Source organism: Vidua macroura, chromosome 4, assembly GCF_024509145.1.
Source record: "Vidua macroura isolate BioBank_ID:100142 chromosome 4, ASM2450914v1, whole genome shotgun sequence".
Lineage (NCBI taxonomy): Eukaryota > Metazoa > Chordata > Aves > Passeriformes > Viduidae > Vidua > Vidua macroura.
Genome location: NC_071574.1, coordinates 71,666,329 through 71,690,307, shown reverse-complemented (window position 1 = coordinate 71,690,307; position 23,979 = coordinate 71,666,329). Strand labels below are relative to the sequence as shown.

General features: G+C 43.7%; 1 protein-coding gene across 1 annotated transcript; it reads right to left on the bottom strand.

Annotated features, from left to right (window-relative positions):
- Positions 1-697: 697 nt before the first annotated feature.
- Positions 698-21,520, bottom strand: M1AP (meiosis 1 associated protein). Its single transcript, XM_053976611.1, has 10 exons — positions 21,412-21,520; positions 14,604-14,890; positions 11,473-11,655; positions 9,087-9,261; positions 4,548-4,721; positions 3,862-4,012; positions 3,191-3,332; positions 2,472-2,678; positions 1,771-1,926; positions 698-1,614 (listed from the first exon to the last, which is right to left on the bottom strand). The coding sequence occupies exons 2-10, from the start codon at positions 14,850-14,852 to the stop codon at positions 1,471-1,473; spliced, it is 1,581 nt and encodes a 526-aa protein (XP_053832586.1). The 5' UTR covers positions 14,853-14,890; positions 21,412-21,520; the 3' UTR covers positions 698-1,470.
- Between the last annotated feature and the right edge of the window lie 2,459 nt (positions 21,521-23,979).

Genomic DNA, 23,979 nt, shown 5'->3' with positions numbered 1-23,979 from the left:
AGGCAGCACTGTGCTGCACCTGTGCAGAGGGCTAAGCATGATTTCTGCAGCCCCAGCTCAGCCAAACTGTTGGGGAAGTCTGGAGGTTCAGGTCCCCAGGCTGGTGACATGGTGATGAGGTGATGAACTCTGGGCATTTATCTGGTGCCCAGGTTTCAGGGGGAAGCCTCAGTCCTGTAAAAATACAGCTCAGCTGTGTCAAGGACCAATTTGTGGCTGTTCCCCTCTGCTGGGTCCTCTTCTCCCCTGGGGTTTTGCTGTAGGAGAAGGGGAAAAGTCTAATGGGTTTTGGGAAGTCTGAGGGAGGCCGAGGTGGTTCCAAAAACTTTGTTGTCTCCCTGCTGCCCCCTCCCTAAACCTGATTTTTTCATTTGATGTTGGTGACTGGTTTGCAGGCCCCAGGCTGGGCCATTTCTGTGTTCATTCCTGCACCCAACGATCCCTGTGCCTGCAGGGGTTCCTGCCCTTGATGTCTTGCCCCAGCAGCTGCCTGACGAGATGCCAGGGCATGGGAAGAGCCAGCCCATGCCTTTGGGCCTGTCAGAGCTGGGATCCCAGCGAGAAGAGATGGCTCTGATGGGATTGGTGAAGGGCTTGCCTCATGCCCTTGCTCACCTGCAGCTGTTTCCCAGGAAGCACAGGTCAGTGGTGGGATAGCAGTGCTGGACATGTCAGAAACCACAGGCAGAGAGTGAACTCCACGGAGGATAACTTTATTTTGGAACAGCTTTTCAGAACCAAGTAAGTAGAACACAAACTCTGCTGGTGCTTGGCATCAGGGGCTCAGTGAGACCACCCCAGCTTGGCTTGGTCAAGCTGCCCTTGGCTCACACCCACCCTACACCTGCACTGAAAAACAGGCTGGCATCTGGGCAGGAATTCCCTGGAATTGCTCTGGCTTGGCATTTGCTACAACCCCCTTCATGAGCTGGGGCGTTGGACAGCGAGGCCAATCTTGGAAGCAATCAAATTGTCTGGAGAGCAGAACTCCAGGCTTTAAGATTAAATCCAAGAACACTGTTTCATTCCTGTTCAACCACCCCACTGAACCTGCTGCTGTGGGATGAGGGCAGCTCAGCACGACTGCCTGCCTTGTCTGATTTCCTCTCTGCCCTGCCTGCAGCTCTTCTGCTCCCACTGACAGCAATCTGTGATTTGTGGCCTGTGCTAGCCCAGTCTCAGAAACCCAAATTTGAGGCAGGCTGGTGACGTGTGCTGGCAAGAACAGGAAATACGTGGTGCTGCTGCTGCTGCTGCAGGGGACAGCTGGATCTCTGGACAGAGGGTCCCCGAGCAGCAAACTTCCTGCAGAACCGGCTCGGTGACGAACACAACCGTGAAATGACAACAAGGAGGAACAAACGATGGGAAGTGCCTGTCTGACCAAGGCCAAGCTCGGTGTCTTGCCTGACCACATCCGGCCAGCTGCTGAGCCAGGACCTGTGGCTGCCCAGGGGCAAGTCCTGCTGCTCACTGCAGGAACTCCTCGTACTCCTTGGGGAGCAGGGAGCCCTCACAGGAGCCTCTCCTGGCTGCTGCTGCTGGTCTGAACATTTGGAGGGGAGAGGGAGCCATCAACAGGGGAGCCACTGCAGCTTTGGCTCTGCTCTGAGGCTGCAAGACAGGGACAAAACATAAATCCTTGTGGGGGGAAGTGCTGGCTGTGCCTCACCTTGCTAAGCACAGGGAGCTGCCTGCAGCTCCCCTGCAGGAATCTGGCCAGGAGGGGACATCAGACCCCATCCAGGCTGCTCACACACAGGGACTCACCTGCCTGGGCTGGTGCCGCTCCGGGCGCTGCTCCCGGGGCTGGGGCTGCTGCCGGTGTGGAGGTTTGTACAAGGAACTCTTCAGGTATTTGTAGAGGTTGCTCTTCAGGTGCAAGGGGTTGTAAGAAACTTCCACTTCCAAGTTGTTCAGGGCGCTCTGCTTGGAAGAAAGAACTTGAGTTTGCTACAGGATGTGACAGGTGGAGGTTGTGGGGTTTGCATGTTTGTGGTTTTTTTTTTGGTTTCTTTTTCAAGGACAGTGTTGTAGACACTCCAAACCACTCACCCTGCAGTGAAAGGTAAAGGGATTTTTGGCTGTGCTGCAAACCATAAGCAGCACTCTTAACTGTGTATGGAGCAAGAGGCATCTCCAAACAGATCTTAATGGATTTAAACATTCCCTTGCAGGATGCAATCCTACCCTTTCCCATGGCCAGAATGAGCCAATGAGCTGGAACACCCTTTCTGGGCACTGTCACCCTCAACTCTGCTTCACAAGGCCTCCTCCCCCCAACAGACACCCAACATTGCTCCAAAGGACAGCTACTTGCTGTCCATGGAGAAAGCTCTGCTGGGAAGGAGTTCTGGAGTGCAACATCACACTCCAGCTATCACTAGACATTGTCACTAGACATCGTCACAGCCATTTCCTTCTCTCCTTATCTGCTGAGGTGATAACAGAGCTGATAATGAGTGACTCACCTCGATGGGGCCCCTGACTCGCTCGGGGTGCTCAGCCAGGAGGGCTGGGAAGGCTGATGGCAGCAGGAGCTCTCTGATGGCCACTGCTTTCACCAGGAGAGTGGCAGAGTCAGAGGGGACCATGACATAATAGGGATGCACCACCACGTTCCAGTTTGGTCCAGTGTTCTGGGGCTCATGCCTGGCTAAGAGCATCCACTTCCTTTTCTAAAGGGCAAAATCCAGGTGTGAACAACAGCAACAGCCACTTCCTTCAGCGCTGCCACCGTGGGCTCAGGGCAGGCACACTCACACATCACGGAAGGGAAACTATTCTGCAGCAGGGCTGAGGACAGTATGGCATTTGGTTTGTTTTTTAGCAAGTCAGTGCTTAAAAAAAACACCCAATTTTGGTTTGCAGCTTGTCAGTAACAGCCAGTTCTCCACAGTCCAAGCCTTGGTTGATTATTTCTGCTGTTAAAGTCTCAAGTCTAACTCCAACCGTGGCATTTGCACTTCACGCCTCCAAACGCTCATTTCTGGTAGGTTTGAAGGTCTGATGAGCTGTAGCATCTTTCCAGCAGATGGAAGGATCTACAAGCCCAACTCTGGCCCGTGAGATGAGGCTGCAGCTTTTAAAATGTTTCCTGGTGCAGCCAGACAGATGTTCCAAGGTGTGCACTCACAGCTCCTTTCCCTGGCCATCCCTCCCTGTCACACTGCAGTTTTCCCACACTCACCAGGAGACTGTGACACAAAGCATGGAAGCTGTGCTGGTTTGTCTCCAGTTCATCCCAGTCCAGCTGCCAGCAGCTTGTGGGCTTGATGATGAAGGGCAGCCCATAGAGTACAGACTCACAGACCCCTTCAGACTTCAGAGCTCTGCCAGGATACAGCTCATGTTAGTGCTCATCATTGTAAGAACAACTGCACAGCTTAGAAATTATCCTGTTTTTCCCTCTAAATAAGTCTCAGAAAAGACACTGGAGAGCATCTCTGTGCTCTGCCCTGCTGCCAGGAAAGTGAATTCTTAGGTGAAATCACAGCACTGTGAGGCTTTGCTTAGGCCCTGACATCCAGTTAATTGCTGTGGCCTCATTAGGTAATGAGAGAGCAGAATTATTGCAATAAAACGTTTCACTGGGGCAAAAGAACTTTTGCAGGAATGGCATCTGTGGTGTCACCCTCACTGAGTGCTGTGGTGACACCAGGTCTGACTGTGGTCTGAACGTGGGCTGTGTTGTTCCATGAGAGGAAGAGTGATGGAACTGGGGGTTTTTCACACCAGAATTTGGCTCCCCAGAGCCTCCTGGTGATGTCAGCAGGCCCCAGGGTGATGTTGCACAGGAAAATGAAGCTTTTCTTACACCCTCCCCCAGTTACCCAGTGGAAGACAAGGAGCACCACTCACTTCAGCACCCGGAGTTTGTGCAGAGCTGTGGATGGCCAGGCTGCCACGTGCCAGGGAGAACTGGCATCTGCTGCTCTCCCAGTGCCATCAGCTGTCCCCAAAAGCAGGGCTGGATCCAGCAGCCTCTCCTGCAAATCACACTTCAGGCACACTGGGAGAAGGAGAATGGTTTAGGTTGCTGAGATTGGTAATGTTTAGCACATGACATGCTCAAAGCACTTAAAAATCAATGTTTTCTAGCAACTCTTGGGGGAAGGAAAATACTAAAGCCTGACACAAGGCATCAGCCTGTCTCCAAGGCCCTCTGCAAGACAGCCTTTATTTAAGTGCAGCTCTCTGTAAGACAGCCTTTATTTAAGTGCAGCTCTGGCACAGACTCTTTGTTTTGAACACAATTTTTAGGGCTGTTCAACTCTCCAGGCTCCTTTTTACCTTGACCACGTGGCTGTAAATTCACATGCCCCTCCAGGCACATTTTTGCTGCAGAATGGAAATTATTGCAGCCTCAGCAGCTGTGGCAGCAAAGAGCAGCTTTGTAAGCCTGATGATTTTCCAAGTTATCCACAGACCTCACCTGGTCTCTAAATGGGAGGGAAGGTGCCCATAGGACAATCCTGGGTAACCTTTAAGGCTGAGGGATTCAGGAGCTCCTTGAAGGGGAGCAGAGCGGGGAGAAAATGAAATACTTAAGGTGTTCTTGGGTGCAGCAGCGTGGCCAAAACTTCCTGAGGGAAGGAGGAGATGGAGCTGTTCCCTCTCTGTGCCATGGTCATGGAGCCACGTTTTAAACAGCATCTCCAGGCTGATGACATTGTCCTCTACAGTTTGCACCTCGATGTCCATTCCCAGGATTGCCACATCTGCAGGAAAAAGGAAAAAAATAGGTGAAAAAGCACCAATATTTTCAGCCATCGAGAAGATTTCTTCAGCAATTATTAAACTCCTTTGTTGGAGGTGCAGACAAATGTGGTTTGATGTAGCAACAACTTTTAAGCATGGAGAGGTTGGACAGCAGAGTTAGGATATAAACAAGATAACCCCCCAAAAAGCCCCAAAACTACCCACAAATAATACCTCAAATGTGCATCCAGATGAGAAGCTAGCTTCAAGTCCATCAAGATAAATGTTAAAAATGTGAAATAAAATAAAGGGAAGGAAAAAAAAACCTATTTGCAAATTGCATAAGATGTGCAATATAACCACATGTAAGCCCAGAAGGTACAGTGTGGTAGCACTAATAGCTTTACCATACAGCCAGGATGTGGAAAGGCTTTCTGAGAAGATGAATAAATAGCAGAAATAGCCTTTTTCCCCTCCTTGTGTTTACCAGGCCAGCAGGGGGATTAAAAAACAGTGCTACATCCATCTACACTGAGAAATCTTTTCTTTATGCATTAGCATTTCTAATGCCCTTTGGCAAAAATGCCACGTATGGATTAAAAAAACCCAAAACCAAAGAAAAATCCCAAGAAATGAATTCATTTCTAGCTGGCAAATAATCCAGGACTACTGCAATGAGTGTAATTCTGCAAATGCTCTGCAGGACACACTTTTTGACTGTTGCCACCTCCCAGCCTTGAGGAAGAGATTATGTTGTGTGTCTGCAGCAAAGCAGACTCGACTCCCACTCACAACAGGAGATCTTTCACACTGCCCTTGCTACTAAAAACCTTTCCTTATCCTCTCTGACTGTCCCTGGCTGTCAAGATATTTAATTCCATTTTTTTTTAGTTCTTTACTTCTTTTTTTTTTTTTTTTTTGGTTCTTTATTTCTTTTTATTTTAGTTGGAAGCTGCTCTTCATGAACTGAGCTGTTCCCACTCCCAGCCCCTTGCCCTGAGTGTTGCTCCCAATTCCCTGCAGAATTCACTGTTGCAGGATGATCCTGTTTTGGATGCATTCCCTACAGATTTTAGGCTTGGGCTTCTCTTAGGGATGTGCACTGAAGAGGGCATTAACAGCTCAGAAAACAAAGCACCAGGAGATCCATGTAATTGACTTTTACAAACAGCAAAACACACCTTACAAGGGGAATTATTTGTTTTTTGGGGCTGGTAAATACTTTAGTTCTTCCCTCAGTAAATATTTCCCTGGTTTTTGTTTTTTTTTTTTAATTTTTTTTTTCCTCTGTAATAGATATTTAATCACTTACACATCTGCAACTGGCACAAGACATGACGAATTTAAAAGAAATTCACTGCATTTATTAGGAAAAACAGGTTGGGGTGCCAATATCTCCTGTGCAGTGGGTCTCAAACTTCCTGGAGAGCAGAGCCCAGCTAGAAAAAAGAGCCCTGGGACTTGCAGAAGATCATAAAAAAGGCATTAGTGCTTTGTCTGCAGGACTTGTTGTTTGTTTTTATCAAACAGAAATAGCTGGGAGCAGTTATCTCCAGCACATGCAAATATTAACCTTTGTTAGCAAAAGGTCTGGCAGGGCTCAGCTGCTTTCAGGGAGTGTAATGAGGCAGGGGAAAAGAAATAATAATAATAATAATAATAATAATAATAATAATAATAATAATAATAATAATAACAACAGTAATAATAACATCATTATACATTTATATTATATATGCATTATATATAATTTTAAAGCATATATTATATATTATCTATAATATGTATAGTATATATGATATAATATGTTATACTATATATAATATATATTATGTAATATATATTTAAAATAATAATATAATATATATTTACATTATAATATGCATATAATATATACTATATATTATGTAATATATATTTAAAATTATATATAATTTATATATAATATAAATATATAATATAATAAGTAAGCATTATTATTATTATTATCATTATCATCATTATTATCATCATCATCATTATCATCATTATTATCATTATTAATTAGAGACCAGTCCATGCAAAGGCCAGGCATCCTGTTGGTTACTCCCCCAGATTATTCCCACCTCAAATGTCCAGCTCTCCAGGGGATTCAGTTAAATCAGTTTGCTCTGATTCTGAGATCTGAGCATGTTCAAAGCTGTTCTAAGATTTGCCAGCGTGGGGTTTTCAAACTACTGAAGACTCTTCCAGCTGCACTAACCTGGGAATGAACCTGTGGAGGGGATATCCTGATCCTGCTCTGGATATTAAAAATGTAAGTAGGTTCAAATAACCCCTAAAAAAACGAATGGAAGAAATATCCTCAGTGAAATGAAGCTCTTGATTAAGTGCTGCATCACAATATTTATTTTCTAGTTCAACACTAATCTTGCACTTCCTGTACACTGACTCTTGCAAATTCAATGCTCTTTACTGTAATTTTTTTATAGTAAAATGGATTTTTTTTTTCTGAAACAGGAGAATGGAGCTCCAATGGGTATCATAAACCAGTTGGGCTCATTTTCCCAATTATCTGACCTATTCATCTCCCATTGCTTTTCTTAAAGACCAAATAGTTCATCCACTCAGAAAATTAGAATTTCATCCCTTGACATTTCAATGGCCACATTGATATTTTCATTCCATTTACTGGGTGAAAGGGCTACACAAAAATCCACGTTTAAAAATAATTTGGGTGGGGTTTTGCATTCCCTGTGACAGAGAGGCACAGAGCATCTCCTCCTCTGTGGAGCTGAGCCTTCCAAGAATTCCTGCAGGATTCCCAGTCCCTGCTGTGACAATTGACCAGAAATTTGCTGCAACCACGAAAGAAAATGAACAGCAAGAAATAAATAGCCCTGTCTGTCCCTCAGTAAAAAACAGAAATAAACCCTTTTAATCCTGGAATCTGAAATACAAAGAATTCTCAGAACTTTGGGCCTGTAAGCCAAAGCTTAGAATTAAACACAAGATTTGATCTGAGACTTTAGAAAAAGCTTCCAAACTTAAGTGCTAGAAGCAAGAATGTAGATTTATAGTTTAAAGCAAAGACATGTTAAGCTAAGTAAAAGAAAGTTGAGAGTTTTAGAGTTTAAGATATAGAAAAAAATAAAGTAGCTACAAAGGTAAACGAAGAACTTAGAATGCAGTACTGTGAGTTCAAATGTCATAAAATGATTAGCTAAGAAAACTTACACTGTAGCATGGGTCCAGAAAACAAAATATTTAAGAATTAGGTCAAAACCACAAATATCCTTGTTAGCAGTGTTTTATTAATCAGTAAATCCTTAAAAAATCTTGTGACTAGAGGTCTTATGGCCTTCTGAACCATGCTGTAACGATGTGGGCCTAACTCACCCTTCCTGCCCATGTAGAAGATAAGAAAAATAAACCACATCATCTAGAAAGCTCAGAAGTCCTGTCTCTAACTCATCAAAACTTCAAAAATCCCCATATAATCCTCTCTGCCAGGCTGCACAGTGCTGGGAAGAGTTACTGTCACTGATCAAGCCTCTTAATTAGCTGTTTTTTTGTCTTTGATACAGGTCCTGCTTACTGCTGCTGCTTTTCTCATGCTCAGAGTGTGTAACCCCCATAACTTGATGCCTTTTTCTCTTTAACCCTCCGCAGTGAAGCTGTGTCACACATGAATTTAAAATAACACCATGAGCTGAAATAATACACTGCCAGTTCTTGGCTTCTTTTTTTCTGTCAGGGTTGGGATTGAAGCGCTCCAGACGGTATTTTGTGTTCAGACTCAGATGTTTATTATTTCTTATCTATGTTACAGTCTCACAAGCAGTGAGTTCTGCACCATTTCACTAACAAGCTACAAAATGGCCCCATATCTATCTCTACAAGGTCTTTTAAGGCTAAACTGTCCAATTAAGAAATGACACCTAAATTATTTTCACTTTTAACCCAATCACTAATCACTCGAAGTCCACAATGCAGACTTTTCTGTCCAATTACAAAATACCACCCAAACCCATGGAGAAGAAGGTGAAGAAGGAGGACCAGTCTCTGCCATAAAACCTCCATCTTGCTTTATATATCTATTACTATATTCTAAATCCTTAAAACTCTGAGTTTTCTACCCTGTGATATCACACACTTCTATCCAAACTCCACACCCACAATCCCAGTTCCGTCATTCCGTTTTGGAAGCTTCTCCACGGCCTCAGGTCAAATGCAGTGTTCTCCTGGGGTCAGTGCCTGTCAGCACAGAAAGCCTGGAATTCTCAGCATCCAGGACTCCAAGAATACACGAGGTCTGTAAGTTCTACAAGCCCCAGAAAAGTGGCAGATGTTGGACTGTCATGCTGCCCAAAGTCATGTCTTCCCTAAAAATGCCCTCCACTCACCACTGTTAGGCTCCTCTGCTGGCATACACTGCTCCACGTCCTCAGGCTGCAGGAAATCTCTCTTCACAACCTCAATGACCTGTATTCTTCGCAGGCTCACCAGATCTACGTCCTGTAATTTCTTTTCCAGCTGCTTTACCATGTCTCTGCTGGGCTGGCTGGTCAAAATTGTGATCTGAAACACAAATCAGAGCATGAAGAAGCTGCCTCTACCCCAATTCTCTCTTGAGAGGTGAAGATGTTGATTAGCACTGGTCTCACTATGGAGAGAGGAGAAATCTTGCTGAGATATCTCCTCTATTCAAAAGCAGATTTATAAGCAATTTTTTTTGAGCTTTGGCTCACATTTAAGCCAATAGGAAATGGACTGAGAGGTTCACTGGAGGAACATCTACAGGTTTTGTGCTCTGTGCTTTGCACTTGGGATCAATGAGTCTCTGTGTGTAAGATGGGACTTGTACATTAACTGTAGTTCAAAGAGACTGAACTTGGCCTTCTCCCTTGAAAACTGAATGGGAATTTTCTATATTTTTAATGTATGCAGTCTACCCTAAAGATATTTCCAAAGAGAGCAGCAGTAGGTGTGATTCCCACCACCCAATTTTGGTCTGATACTGAAAAAAGGAAACAAAAATTCAACTTACTCTGCATTAAAAAAAAAATGCTTGTAATGTGGGGGAGAGAAATTGCAATCACTTAAGTATCTGGAGCAAAAAGAGGCCTTTTTCTGAAACTTTTTTTTTTGCCTTCTGTTAGGGTAAAACTCCTTCCTGCCTGTCAGTGACCAGAGCCTGTCCCTGCAGCATGTCTTACATCCCCTTGCAAAGAGAAGTACAATAAAATTGCATAATCTAGAAGAACTAGAACAATAATTGCATAATCTAGAAGAACTAGTCTAGAAGGACTGCTTAGGGCAGTAAAAACTCCCTATATTCACGGATTAACTTATTTTTAAATGTAGCTTGTTCCTGCAAGTATAGAAAACGTCCTGGATTTTGCTGTGTGTCAAAAAAGGTCTTGTCTCCAAAGCATGTTCTGTTTGTTCCAACCCCCAGCTTTAAAGCACAAATCACCTTTCAAATGGTCAGGAAAAATACCTTAAAGCCCAAAGAAAAGCAGAAAATCAGTAGAAAAGTTTCCTGGGAGTGAGTCTCAATGCAGCCTGATCTCACCATGACTCTGTGAGACTCTGGAAGGGTTTAAGGACCTAAACAAAGCTGAAAGACTTGGCAAATTTCACTTGTGGGAATCTCAATTTGGTTTTTTATGACTGGTAGGTGGACCCTGAGCTTGGGAAGTCTGAAATGCAAGATTGTTTGGAGCTGATATTTCCTGCTGTCCAGAGGAAAACACCATTTCTGTGTGAGTCCTTTCCCCTCGATAACTCCCTGTCCTTTCATGTCATTTGAAACTGCTTAAAAAAATACTTCCTCCTGTGAACCTTGCTCTGCTTTCTGCATTTACACATCTGTTCTCATGTGTTATTAGCAGCTTCCCTCCCCTTTATGCCAAAACACACATTTAGAGCTGAAAACACAGCCACCAAAATCCACCAAAAGTGTGTCCACCAAAATCTATCAGATCCTGGACCAGGACAGCTTTCCCTAGATGTGTCCCCTTTTCCACAGGAATCTGTCCAGAAGAATTTGGGGACTTGATATCTTCCTTCAGGACTTCTGTGGTTTTCTGAAACATCCAGAGTGCTGAATACCTAAATTTTTCTGCATGTTCACTGCACACAAAATACACATTTATAAAGCACGATGATGTGGGATGGTGTCCTAGATTGCAAGGCAAGATGTATTCTGTTTGTCATCTGTCGGAGGTGGGGCAGTTATCTCCTGTTCATTGGGCAGTTTTCTTTATCTCTCCCACAAACCAATCCTCCCCCCGGGGGGACATCTGCTGTTAATGGCCTATTGAATGTCCCTGCATGACTGAGAAAAGTGACAGCATCCCACTGTGAGCTGTTCTGCCCTGAGGGAGGAGCCAAGCATTCCTACCTGGATATAATCTGAGGTTCTGGGACACCAGACTCAGCCTTTTCTGCTGGATTCCCAGAGGAACAGCTGGGTTTTCCACTGGATTTCAGAGGAAGACTACACCCTTCTACAGGATCACTGCTCTGACAGAACCACATGTGCCACTCCAGGAGGACTGCAGCCATTCCAGTTTGGACTGCTACCAACACCCTGACCAACAGGGTGTCAGGTTGTATTCTGACTCTGTCCCTGGCTTTTTCTTTTGAATTATTGCATGTATTTTGTTTTTTTTGTTTTTTTTTTTCCTTTTCCTAATAAATTGTATTTCTGACTTGGAGTCTCTCACTGGTTTTGCTTTCAAATGAGAACAGATGGCTCCCACTCCCTTCCCAACATTTTCTTACCTCAACAGAACTACTTGTGGAGCCTCCTGCTGCTGTGTGCCTGCTGTACTGCTTGAACTGCTGCAATCCATCCTGCACAGCTTGCACCACTCCGTTCCCCCCCTGTGGGAAGCAGCCTTCAGCCGGGAGCGAGCGGAGCTCCGAAATGCAGGCTTGAATTCGGGCAAAGTTTTCTTTCACTTGCTGCAAAACAGGATTCAAGGAGCAGGAAAGGTTGGTGGCTTAGGTTACAAGGTGTGGCTGGGAGTGTGTATTCTATTATCATCTGTTAGAGGTGGGGCAGTCATCTGCTGTTCATTGGGCAGTTTTCTTTATCTGTTCCACAACCCATCCTCCCTCCAGGAGATACCTTCTGTTCATGGGCCATTGATTTTTAATTATCTTCTGTTAATGGGCCAGTGAGTGTCCCTGCATGGCTGATAAAATTCCATCATCCCAGGGGAGAGGCTCTGCCCAGGGAGAGGAGCCAAGCATTCCTACCTGGATCCAATCTGACCTTGGACCACCACAGCAGCCTTTGCCCACTGCATTCCCAGAGGAGCAGCTTTCTGCCCCACTGCATTCCCAGAGGAGCAGCTTTCTTCCCCACTGCATTCCCAGAGGAAGCCCAGGCCCATCTCCAGCAGCCCTGGAGCTTCAGAGGAAAACTCCAGCCTTGTCCAGGATCCCTGCTCCAGCAGAAGCACAGCTGGCACTGCAGGAGGGCTGAGCCACCATGGAATGGGACTGTGCCACCACCCTGACCCACAGGCTGCCAGGGCCTGCTCTCACTCTGGCAGTGGTTTGTTTTCTTTTTTCTTTTTTTTTTTTTTTTTTTTTTGTACCATTGCATTTGTATTTTTAATTTTCCCTGTTATTCCTATCCCCATGTCTTTGCCTGAGAATCCCTTAATTGCAAAATTATAATAATTCAGAGGGAGGGGGTTTACATTTTCCATTTCAAGGAAGGCTCCAGCCTTCCTTAGCAGACACCTGTCTTTTCAAACCAACACAGCTTGTAACCAACATGAAATACCTCTCCATAATGTGGAGCAAGGCTGGTGATCACAGAGAAGTCAGCTCACCTGAGCCTCACCAAAAACTCAGAGCTAAGACAGACCCAGCAGCTAAACTGGTACATTGTAGCCACAGGAAAGATATTGAGTGAACTCTACCAAATTTATTTAAAGCAATACAAGACACTGCTGCCAGAGGTCACCTTCCCCACTGAAGAGGCAGCAGGTGAACATTTACTTTGTTTCAGGTGTGTGGAGCTGAGTCACTGAAGTACCCCTGAGCCCTGGTTTGCAGGGTGGGCTTTCAGTGGGACTGAGTGGGAAGCTGCAAAGGCTCTGCTCAGTCCTTACTCAGTCCCACATTACATTTTTTGATGCTTCAATGCTGATTTCTTATCTTGCCATCATTTATTCTCCCCCACAGTTATCTACTTTCATTCTGGCTTCTCTTTCTTTGCCCTCCCTGCCCTTTCCAGTGAGGCTTTATGGACTCTCCTGCTGGGGAGACCAGTGGGAACAGAGACCATAAACAAGCACAGAGGAAAGGTTAAAACCAGGGTAAGTGTGTGTGACACTTCCCCATGTACTCTCCCCATCTCTATTTTCAGCTCTGGGGCTTTCCTGACTTCATGTTTTGTCTAACACAGCTCTGAAAAACAGCTTCAGTACAGCAGCTGATGTCTACTATTGGAATGTAGCACCCAAAAAACCCAGCAGAGTGAATACAAAGAATGGCTTGGAAATCATTAAAATCACTGTAAAAATGTTTTGCAGTTAAACTTATAATTTGTTCTTGGTTTACCAGCCAGAACAGAGAAGGGACTTATTCCTGTTTAGAGAAAGAAAGGATAAAATGCAAGCATGTTCTTCAATCTAGCCAGAAGAGTAAGTATATTAAGAAGTCCCTGGAGGATAAAGCAGATACATGCAAATTAAGAACCAGGTACAGGTTTCACAATGACAATTATTAACCACTGGATGAAATTATCAAGAGAAGTACTTGATTACCTATCTTGTCTTCAGATCAAAACTAGATGGGTTTCTGGAAGGAAGCTTTAATGAGACAGGGGTACTTTAGTGAAATATAATAGCCTGTGATATGAACAAAACAGTGATCTAAGCGCTCCTCTGCCTTTAAAAACTGTGACTATCAAAATGAGGAATTGTTGTTTGAATAAAAAAGACAGCTGATCAGGAGCAGCAGTCATAAGATTATCCTTGTCACATTATCTATAACCTTTCCTACAAAACAAACACCACCATTAGCCAGAGTCTTCTTGCAGATCACATTTGCCAATGTACTCTTGACCTCTGTTTTTTTATTTTTCTCAAGATGTGAAGACTTGACAAAACTTTTCAGAATGTTTCCACCACTGCTGTATAAAGTGGAGGGGTTAATCCTGTGTGTTTACACTGATGCTGTGTAAATGGGAGTGCTCAGTATGATTATTTCTAACAGGATGACTTCAAAAATTCTTGTGAACTTTAAGATGCATATTTGTATTCCCAAACTATTACTGCAGAGCTGCTGCTCATTCTCCAGCTACATTTATTCCTGTGCAGAGCCCTAAATGAGAGCAATATTTGTTCTTAGAGCTTTTTAGAGCTCTGTATTTAAAATCTGTGTGGATGTGGCACTTAGGAACATGCTTAAGTGGTGGATTTGCCAGTGCTGGGTTTAGAACTGGATGTAGTCTTAGAGGACTTTTCCAGATGATTCTCTGATTTCAGAATTTCTCAAATTCATCACAGATATTTAATATTTTATATTTTAACTCTGCACCTTTCCCCTTCAATACCTAGAACCTCTCACACATTGGTAAAATTTGTCCAGCTCGATTGTGTGTGATAATTCTGACAGAGAAGCAGTACAGCACAAAGCAGCACACGAAAGCTGCAACAGATGCTCCAAAACAGGTGTTTTAGGAAGGAAGAGCACAAAACCTAATTTATCAGGTTCACAGATCAAAAAGGACACTCCTCCTTTTCAAATTTACCCCTTCCTAAAATTCACCTCATGCGAAACGATCCTTCTGAGAGCGGCCGATTTGTAAATTTGCGTACAGATTTTTAGGTGTGAATTTAGATAGAAATAATTAACTTTTTTTTTTTTTTTTTTTTTTGCCTGGAGCATACCGTGAAGGGCAGCAGACACTCCTGCTGGGGCTGCACCACGTAGAGGCTGAGCAGGGGCACCCGGCAGGGACCTGCCAGGCCACACGCCAGGCACAGGACGTTCTCCAGAGCCTCGGAGAGCACGGAGCAAGTGTTGGCCCAGGAAGGGGAGGTGACATCCACCACCAGGATGTGGGATGGCTGCTGGCTGGGGGCTTTGGCAGCAGGGAAAATTCTCCGTGGTTCTGAGGGTAATTTTCTGGAATTCATGGCTTCAGCACGTGGGTGTTAAGTGCACGGTGATGCATCTGAACAGGAGAAATAAATAAAGAACAGCAATGAGTGTCAGAACCGTGCTTACTGAGAATTTCAGACTTTCTGTGCTAACAAGCACTGACCCCCAAGAGAACACTGCATTTGACCTGAAGCCATAGAGAAAACTTCCAAAAATAAATAATGAAACTAAAATTATAAGTGTTTAGTTTAAATAAAAATGTATAATATCACTTTAGATATTTAAGTGATTGCAATTTCTTTCCCCCTCCCCTTTTTTTTATGCAGAGTAAGTTGAACTTTTGTTTCCTTTTCTCAGTATCAGACCAAAATTGGGTGGTGGGAATCACACCTACTGCTGCTCTCTTTGGAAATATCTTTAGGATAGACTGTATACATTAAAAAAAATAGAAAATTCCCATTCAGTTTTCAAGGGAGAAGGCCAAGTTTAGTCTCTTTGAACTACAGTTAATGTACAAGTCCCTTCTTACACACAGAGACTCAGTGATCCCAAGTGCAAAGCACAGAGCACAAAACCTGTAGATGTTCCTCCAGTGAACCTCTCAATCCATTTCAGATAGCAAAAAACTTAAATTTTAAAATCTTATAATATATATAAAATAAAAGTTTTATAAGAAAAACTAGTCCTTCTTCTTCCCCTTCTTCTTCGTGAGTTTAAATAATATTATGTAATTCGCTAAAAAAAAATCCACTTTACAAACCACAAGTAGTTATTAAGTTAAAAATAAAAATAATTTAAGTGTCATTTCTTAATTCAACAGTTTATCCTTAAAAAAACTTATAGGAATAGAAAAAAAAAAAAAAAAAACCAAAACAAAAGAGCTCCATTTTAAACTTGTTAACATAAAGTACTATAAAACTCAAACAGTCCCTGTGCCTTCAGCCCCAGCAGCAGGAGACAAGTAGGTGGAAAAGCCAAAAGAGGCCAGCAGGATGCAGCAAGAAAATCCTGCATATCCATGAATTTTACTTTGTGGGTAAAATTTACTTTTTTTTTTTCTTTCTTTTCTTTTCTTTTTGTTTATTTTTACTTTGTGGGTGTGAAGAACCAACTTTTGTCCTTCAGAGTGTCAAACACCTGGAATGAGCTCCTCCACAGGCCTTGAATATGACATTTGTTCTCCACCCCTATCTCACTTCAACCTTAATGCACAAGAGCATTTTCCTGTTCAAAAATCTACTTTTTACTTCATGAGCAAAAAGCCTTTCTAAAAATCCTCTCTTCGCTAAATCCATGAAAAACATTCAGTGCTGTTTCTAAAGATACAAGAAATCCTTCAAAAAATAAAAGTGTTGGTATAACTGCACACATCTTGTTATGAACTGGGATCATTTTTTTTTCTTCCTCCAGTTTTGCTCCCAGCAGAATTAGTAAAAGTTTGAAAAAGGATTTACACAGCTGGGCTCTGGCCTGTCATTTGTGTGCTGTGTTCAGCTCACACAAACAGCTCTTTTAAGGTCTCCAAGGAGACAAGATACTGCATTTCCTACAGCCTCCAGCACTCTGGAGGAAGAATTTCTGTAAGGCTTGGGAAGAGCAAGAAATGAGTTTCTATCTGGCTGAAGAATCATCAGAAAAAAAAAAAAAATCTGAATTTCTAGGATTCCTTAGGATGCCTGTCAGTGCAGGCAAAACAAGAGTGATCACAGCCTGAATTTCAAAACTGGGATTAACACTTCAGAGCTGATGAAAATGTTATAAATACAGATATAGATCATGTAGGTATCTTGCTTTGATTAGTCCTCTGCTGTAATTTGATTGTCAAATGAAAAACTGCCAGACACCCCTTTAATCAGCGTCTCTCCTGCAGCTTTTCAATTTCCAGCAGAATTTACTCAATTACATCACTGAATCTGGGAATGGACTTGTCTGTCTGAATTTTTTCTGATGAGGCTTCAGTGCTACTGAACTCTGCAAGCCCCCAGAGCTTTCTCAAACAAGAAACAAAACCCATCCTGCCAGAAATCCACGAGAGTTGGGCCTTAGCATTGGTTTCAGAGAGGAAAATGAGCTCTGATGCTGAAGCAGAGTTTTCCTAATTTTGAATGAATTCTCTCATTCTTGGCACTCTACGTTTTTGTACTCCCAAACTATTACTGCAGAGCTGCTGCTCATTCTCCAGCTACATTTATTCCTGTGCAAAGCCCTAAATGAGAGCAATATTTGTTCTTAGAGCTCTGTATTTAAAATCTGTGTGGATGTGGCACTTAGGAACATGCTTAAGTGGTGGATTATTAAGGACTATGCTTATTTTAAAGTGGTTTTGTTAAAATAGATCCCTCATCAGCTCCTTACCAACTGAATTTTGCTTCTTCATAATTGTGGTGTCTTAATTAATCTCTGCTTAGCAATATTAATGTGATTTATATGCATCTATCTATACAATATTTGACAATATTTGACCTTTTGTATAGCTCTAGTGAGGCTGGAGAACAGAGGAATTCTGTGGAAGTGGTTGCTGTGGTAAAATGACATTTTCATTTAGGCATTGGGTGGACTGACAGAGCCCATCCCGAGGGATCCCCCACAATTCCATGAGAATTGTGCAAACTGCAAGCTCTGGCAGCTGATTTGACATTAAGTTATTGCTCAATAAAACAGAACTCTCCAGGTGTCAGGGCTGGTGAAGTGCATTTTGCTCAATGCAAGGAGACACAAATTGTGCAGAACTGGAAAGAGGCAGAAAGGAAATTTCTTTATAGTGAATGATTTGTGACTGCTGAGGACATTCTGCAGTTGCACATCATCCTATGTGCTTAGTTTGTTATATATATAAAAAAAAAAAAAAAATATCCAGGTCTAAAAAGACATAACACCAAAGCCACTGGTTAAAGAGGATTAAGGACAATTGGTTTTAAAATGTGCCATTTTCAGAGTAAGCTTCAAACCCCTGGGAAACAGAAATATTCTCATGTGGAAAACAAATCAAGCTGCATAAATGAGTGGGTTTACTAGAGAATAAACTGGCTGTGCAGTGTGGATGGCCTCTGGTGTGAACAGTTTTTTCCACCTAGCCTAGAAAGGAAGGTATTTATTTTAAAAGGTCAGGATGAACAGAAGAATAAAGACATAAAAGCAAAAGAGTTTGCAGAAAACCAAGCTACTGAAAACAAAATTATTCCAGACCCTATATAACAGAAGATATTATGTGTTACTCTATTCATCAGTGCTATAATCAATCATAAATAAATGGCTTTAGGCTTGTGCTTTTATTGACATAAAAATCATCAAAGCTTAGCAAGAATTGTCGCTTCATATTAGTGTTAAAATCACTCATTATAGCCTTTATAGGTTCTTGGGTTTTTTTTTTTTTCCTCAAAAGAAGGGCAAGCATAACATTGTGGGAGTATAGAAAAAAGGCATTTTTAAATCCTGAATCACTAAAAATGAGTAAAAATAACGAAACCTGAAGAGAGCAGCAGAGCAAGGACAAACTGCTGCAGAATTCCCAGGTGCTCCTGTGGAGGAGCAGCCAACTCAAACCCCACCAGGAGAGCTGGGCTATCAGGGTGCTTGAGTGACAGGCTGGAATTCCCAGAGTTCAGCTTTATAGGAACTGTAATAACTCAGTGATCGGATGATGGGCACGGCTAACGAAGCCTCAGGGGGCAGCTGCTCCATCTTCCCTGGCATCTTGATTAAGAATCCAGGATGACACCATGTCAACACACACACTCTAACCTGATAAAAACCTGCATAATTCATGGGCAGAGCGTGCTGCAGGCAGGGAATCACCACTGAGGCTGCACAGAAAATCCTGGGATACCCCCACGTGCTGGGATTGTCCACCAGGTCCTCCATGGCTCCTGCAACCTCAACTCTTCTACCCTGGATGTGACCTCAGAGTCTGAAGTTTCAATCTTACTGTGACATTTTCATATTCATATTTCCTGTATTTTTTTTTTTTTTTTTTTTTTTTTAAAGCTTTAGGCAGCAACACTCCCTCACTGGTGGCTGGATCCAGGGAGCAAGGGAAGGCAGCACTTGTCCCGCAGGAAATCCTGTGGCATGTGCCACCTGGAACAGCAGGATGTGCTGAGGTGGCTCTGGCTTTTGAGGCCTCTGCAGGGAATGGGAGAGCACTGCTGGGATGGACAGGGACTGGGACAGCTGGACAGGGACAGGGACACCTGTACTGGGCTGTACAGAAATTGGGAAAGCTTGAGAGGGACTGAGAAAGCTGTACTGGGCTGTACTGGGACTGGGACAGCTGGACAGGGACACCTGTACTGGGCTGTACTGGGACACCTGTACCAGGCTGTACAGATATTGGGAAAGATGGACAGGGATTGGGACACCTGTACTGGGATTGGGACACCTGTACTGAGCTGTATAGAAATTGGGAAAGATGGACAGGGATTGGGACACCTGTACTGGGACTGGGACACCTGTACCAGGCTGTACAGGGATTGGAGCACCTGTACTGGGCTGTACTGGGGTTGGAACACTTGTACTGGGCTGTACTGGTATTGGGACATCTGTACTGGGCTGTACAAGGGCAGGGACACCTTTACTGGGCTGGACAGGGATCAGGACACCTGTACTGGGGTTGGGACAGCTGTACTGGGCTGACAGAGACTGGGACAGCTGTACAAGGATTGGGACACCTTTAATGGGCTTTACAGGGACAGGGACAGCTGCACTGGGCTGTATAAGGACAGGGACATCTTTACTGGGCTGTACAGGGACAGGGACAGCTGGACAGGGATCAGGGCACCTGTACTGGGTTGTACTGGGATTGGGACAGCTCTGCAGAGGTCATGACAGCTGTACTGGGCTGTACTGGGATTGGGACACGACACCTGTACTGGGCTGTACTGGGACTGGGACACCTGTACTGGGCTGCACTGGGATTAGGCCAGCCCGAAGGGTGGCCAAGCCCCCAGGGGTGTCAGGGCAAAGCAGCAGCTCTGCTGGGCTCCCTCACACCCCATCCTGTGTTTCCCAGCCATTTCTCCTTGCTGCCATCCATTTTCCCTGCACTGGACGCTGTGGGAAGGATGGATGGGGAGGGAAGCACCGGGCCCAGCTCTTCCCCCAGCTGGGGCCTTGATGGAGCATTTTGGTGCTGCAATTAAACCAGGATCAGGTACAATCTCTGCCTGATCTCTGTTTTTTAAGGTGCACCTTCCACCCTGAACCGGGTTTCCCCCCACACTTTCCTTCAAGTTCTCTCCACACCAACAGCGCCCGAGGCTGCTGCCCTTGGATGCCTTAATTGCACTTACAGAGGAAATGAGGACTAATTATTAACTTCCCACGGGAGCACAGGTTGATGTTTTCCATCCTCCCAGCTCCCAAATACCTTGGACAAGGCTTTCCCTGGGGGATTTGAGGTGGAATTTCCCTGAGGGATCTGGGATGAATTTCCCTGAGGGATTTGGGATGGAATTTCTGTGAGGGATTTGGGATAGAATTTCCCTGAGGGATTTGGGATGGAATTTTTCTGAGGGATCTGGGATGAATTTCCCTAAGATATTTGGGATGAATTTCCCTGAGGAATTCAGGATGGAATTTCCCTGAGCGATTTGGGACTCAATTTCCCTGAGGGATTTGGGATGAATTTTTCTGAGGAATTCGGGGAAGAATTTCCCTGAGGGATTTGGGATGGAATTTCCCTGAGGGATTTGGGGCTCAGTTTCCCTGAGGGATTTGGGATGGAATTTTCCTGAGGGATTTCCCTGAGGGATTTGGGATGGAATTTCCCTTAGCAATTTGGGGCTCAATTTCCCTGAGGGATTTGGAGCAGAATTTCCCTGAGGGATTTGAGGCTCAGTTTCCCTGAGGGATTTGGGATGGAATTTCCCTGAGGGACTTCCCTGAGGAATTTGGGGCTCAGTTTCCCTGAGGGATTTGGGATGGAATTTCCCTTAGCAATTTGGGGCTCAATTTCCCTGAGGGATTTGGAGCAGAATTTCCCTGAGGGATTTGAGGCTCAGTTTCCCTGAGGGATTTGGGATGAATTTCCCTGACAGATTTGGGATGGAATTTCCCTGAGATATTTGGGATGAATTTCCCTGAGGGATTTGGGATGGAATTTCCCTGAGGGATTTGGGGCTCAGTTTCCCTGAGGGATTTGGGATGGAATTTCCCTGAGGAATTTGGGGCTCAATTTCCCTGAGAGATTTGGGATGGAATTTCCCTGAGGAATTTGGGATCAATTTCCCTGAGGGGTTTGGGGTGGAATTTCCTTGAGGGATTTGAGACTCAATTTCCCTGAGGGATTTGGGGCTCAGTTTCCCTGAGGGATCTGGAATGGAATTTCCCTGAGGGATTTCCCTGATGGATTTGGGGCGGGATTCCCCTGAGGGATGTGGGAAGGAGTTTCCCTGAGGGATATGGGATGAATTTCCCTGAGGGATTTGGGGCGGGATTCCCCTGAGGGATTCGGGACCGAAGCTCCTTTTCCCGCTGCCGTGCCCGCGGCCGGGCCGGGCCCTGCCCGGTGCCGCCGCCCCCGCAGCCGCCGATCCCGATCCCGGCTCATCCCGGGGCTGTTCCCGTGGGAATGCCGCCATCCGGGCTCAGACCCACCTGGGTGAGGCCCTTTCCCCGTTCCTGGCCCGAATCCCGGGTCAATCCCGGGTGAATTCCGGGTGGATTCCGGGCGGGCGGGGCCTCCGCGCATGCGCAGCGAGCGCTCCCCGCAATCCCGAATTTGGGATGCTCGGGAAAACCGGGATCGCTTCTCCTTCCCCAAATCTGCCCTTTGAGACCCTCCCAGCGCATCCAGCACCGCTTGAATTGTTTTTTAATTTCACCATCCGATCACCCAAACGTTAATTTTGCCGAAATTAACCCCCGGCGAGCCTCAATTAAAGCGGAAGGGAGTTGGAAGGTTGGAAATCTGGGATTGGAGATTTCTGGCACTTCAAGGAGTCTGGAGGGACCAGAAGATGCAGAAGGGATGAAGGGATGGAAAGCTGGAAAATTCTCGTTTGGGAAAAAGATGATTAAATGTTGGAACCCTGGTTACTGAGAATTTCAGGCACTGACCCCCAGGAGAGCTCTGCGTTTAACTTAAAGCCATAGAAAAAAACTTCCAAAATTAAATGATAGAACTAAAATTGTGAGTGTATACTTTAAATAAAAGTGTGTAATATCCCATAGTAGAAAACCTAAAGTTTAAAATTTTAGAATATAGTAATATATATAACAAAATAAAAAAATTTTAAGGCAGAAGCTAGTCCTTCTTCACCTCCTTCTTCATAGATTTAAGTAGGATTGTGTAATTAGATAAAAAAGCCCACATTGAGAGCCGTAAGTAGTTAGTTATTAAGTTAAAAATAAAAATAATTTAAGTGTCATTTCTTAATTCAACAGTTCATCCTTAAAAAAGCCTTGCAGGAAAAGAAGTACAGCTCCATTTTTCGTTTGTTAAAGTACTGTGAAACTCAGAGTTTGTGGGACTGTAATATAAACAAGAAGTAATAAACATCTGAGTCCGAACAAGAAACGCTGTCTCACACATTTAATCCTGAGCCTAACTAAAAAAAAAACCCCAAACCACCACAATTAAAGGGCTAAAGAATAAGAGTGAGAAATTGTTAACTAATAGGGATAAAATGCTAATTAATGGAAATAATAATGTGACTTAGAACCAGTGCAGCTGGCCAGGGGTCCCTCCTCACGGTGTGACAGCCCGAAAATCCCTCCTTGGAGGGAATTTTGGAGATAAAAATTGAATACATCAGTTCGCAGCTGTGCCAGTTCAGTGAATGCAAAAGGAAATCCGGGAAATATTTTTACCGTAAAGTGAATTATTGAGATTTGGGGTTGTTTTTCCCGTTTACTCTTTACGTTTTCACTCTTGACTTCCAGCTCCATTGTGGCACGAGGGAAAGGAGGAGTAGAGAATCAAGGGGAGCAGATGGACCCTCACAAAAAGGGAATTTACAGCCTCAAAAAGTGCCTGAAAACTCACAGGGATGTGTGTGCGTGTGTAAATACTAAAACTTTAAAAGTTCCTGATCTTTATACATTTATATATATTTTATATATTGACAAAAAATATATATTTATAAAATAAATATATTATATAAAAGTAATTTTTCTGTATTGACAAATATCTAATACAATTATATATACTATATATATAATATAATATAATATAATATAATATAATATAATATAATATAATATAATATAATATAATATAATATAATATAATATAATATAATATAATATAATATAATATAATATAAATATATAGACAAAATAAATATAGATAAAAATTGATTTCAAAACAAAACGCCCTCTCTGATGTATTATATTAGGAATTTAGGATAGAAGAAATCTCTGGCTATAGAATCGTAGTGTTTGAAAGGGCAGATATAACTTCTTTATTTATAAATTAAAATAATAAAAGGTAATAAAATATAAAGGCTTGACTTGTATCGCTGCTGCCATCACGTGGTGAAAATCAGGAACTGCAGCCAAGCATGACTCAATGGTACGGCAACCCAAAACCACAGAAAAACCACAGAAAAACCCTCCGAACCGAACAAAAAACCGAACCAAACCAAACCATAAATCCACCAAAATCTCTCCAAAAAAGCCGAATCCCCATTCCACCCGTAATTAAAGGTGGGATGGAACAGAGCGATTGGCATGCGCAGTGTCTTTTTTCGGCTCAGTGCTTCCGCCCTGTGGCGAAAGCTCGGTACTGCAAGTGGGCGATGTGTCCCGTTTATTGCGGATTTTTCGGGGATAAAAATGAACATTTTGGGGATAAAAATGAACATTTGGGGAATAAAATTCGAGTTATCTGCCCTGGGGAAACTGAAGACTTTGATGTGAAATTGAGGAGATTAATAGGTGATATTTTGGGAGGTAAAACTGAGGTTATCATTAAGGAACAAGTAGGGAAAATTGGAGGGATAAAACCTGTAAGGGATGGAATGAATATTTTTTAGGGGAGGGATGTGAGGTAAACTATAGGGGACAGAGGGAACATTTTGGGGTTAAAATGTACAGGGGACAAGCATCAGTGAATGGGTCAGGGAGACAGGGGTGGTATTTTGGACAAATGGATGGCAGGAATGAGACAGGATGGAACAGCCCTGTGGTGCTTTAACCTTGAAAATGGAAATACTCCTTGGA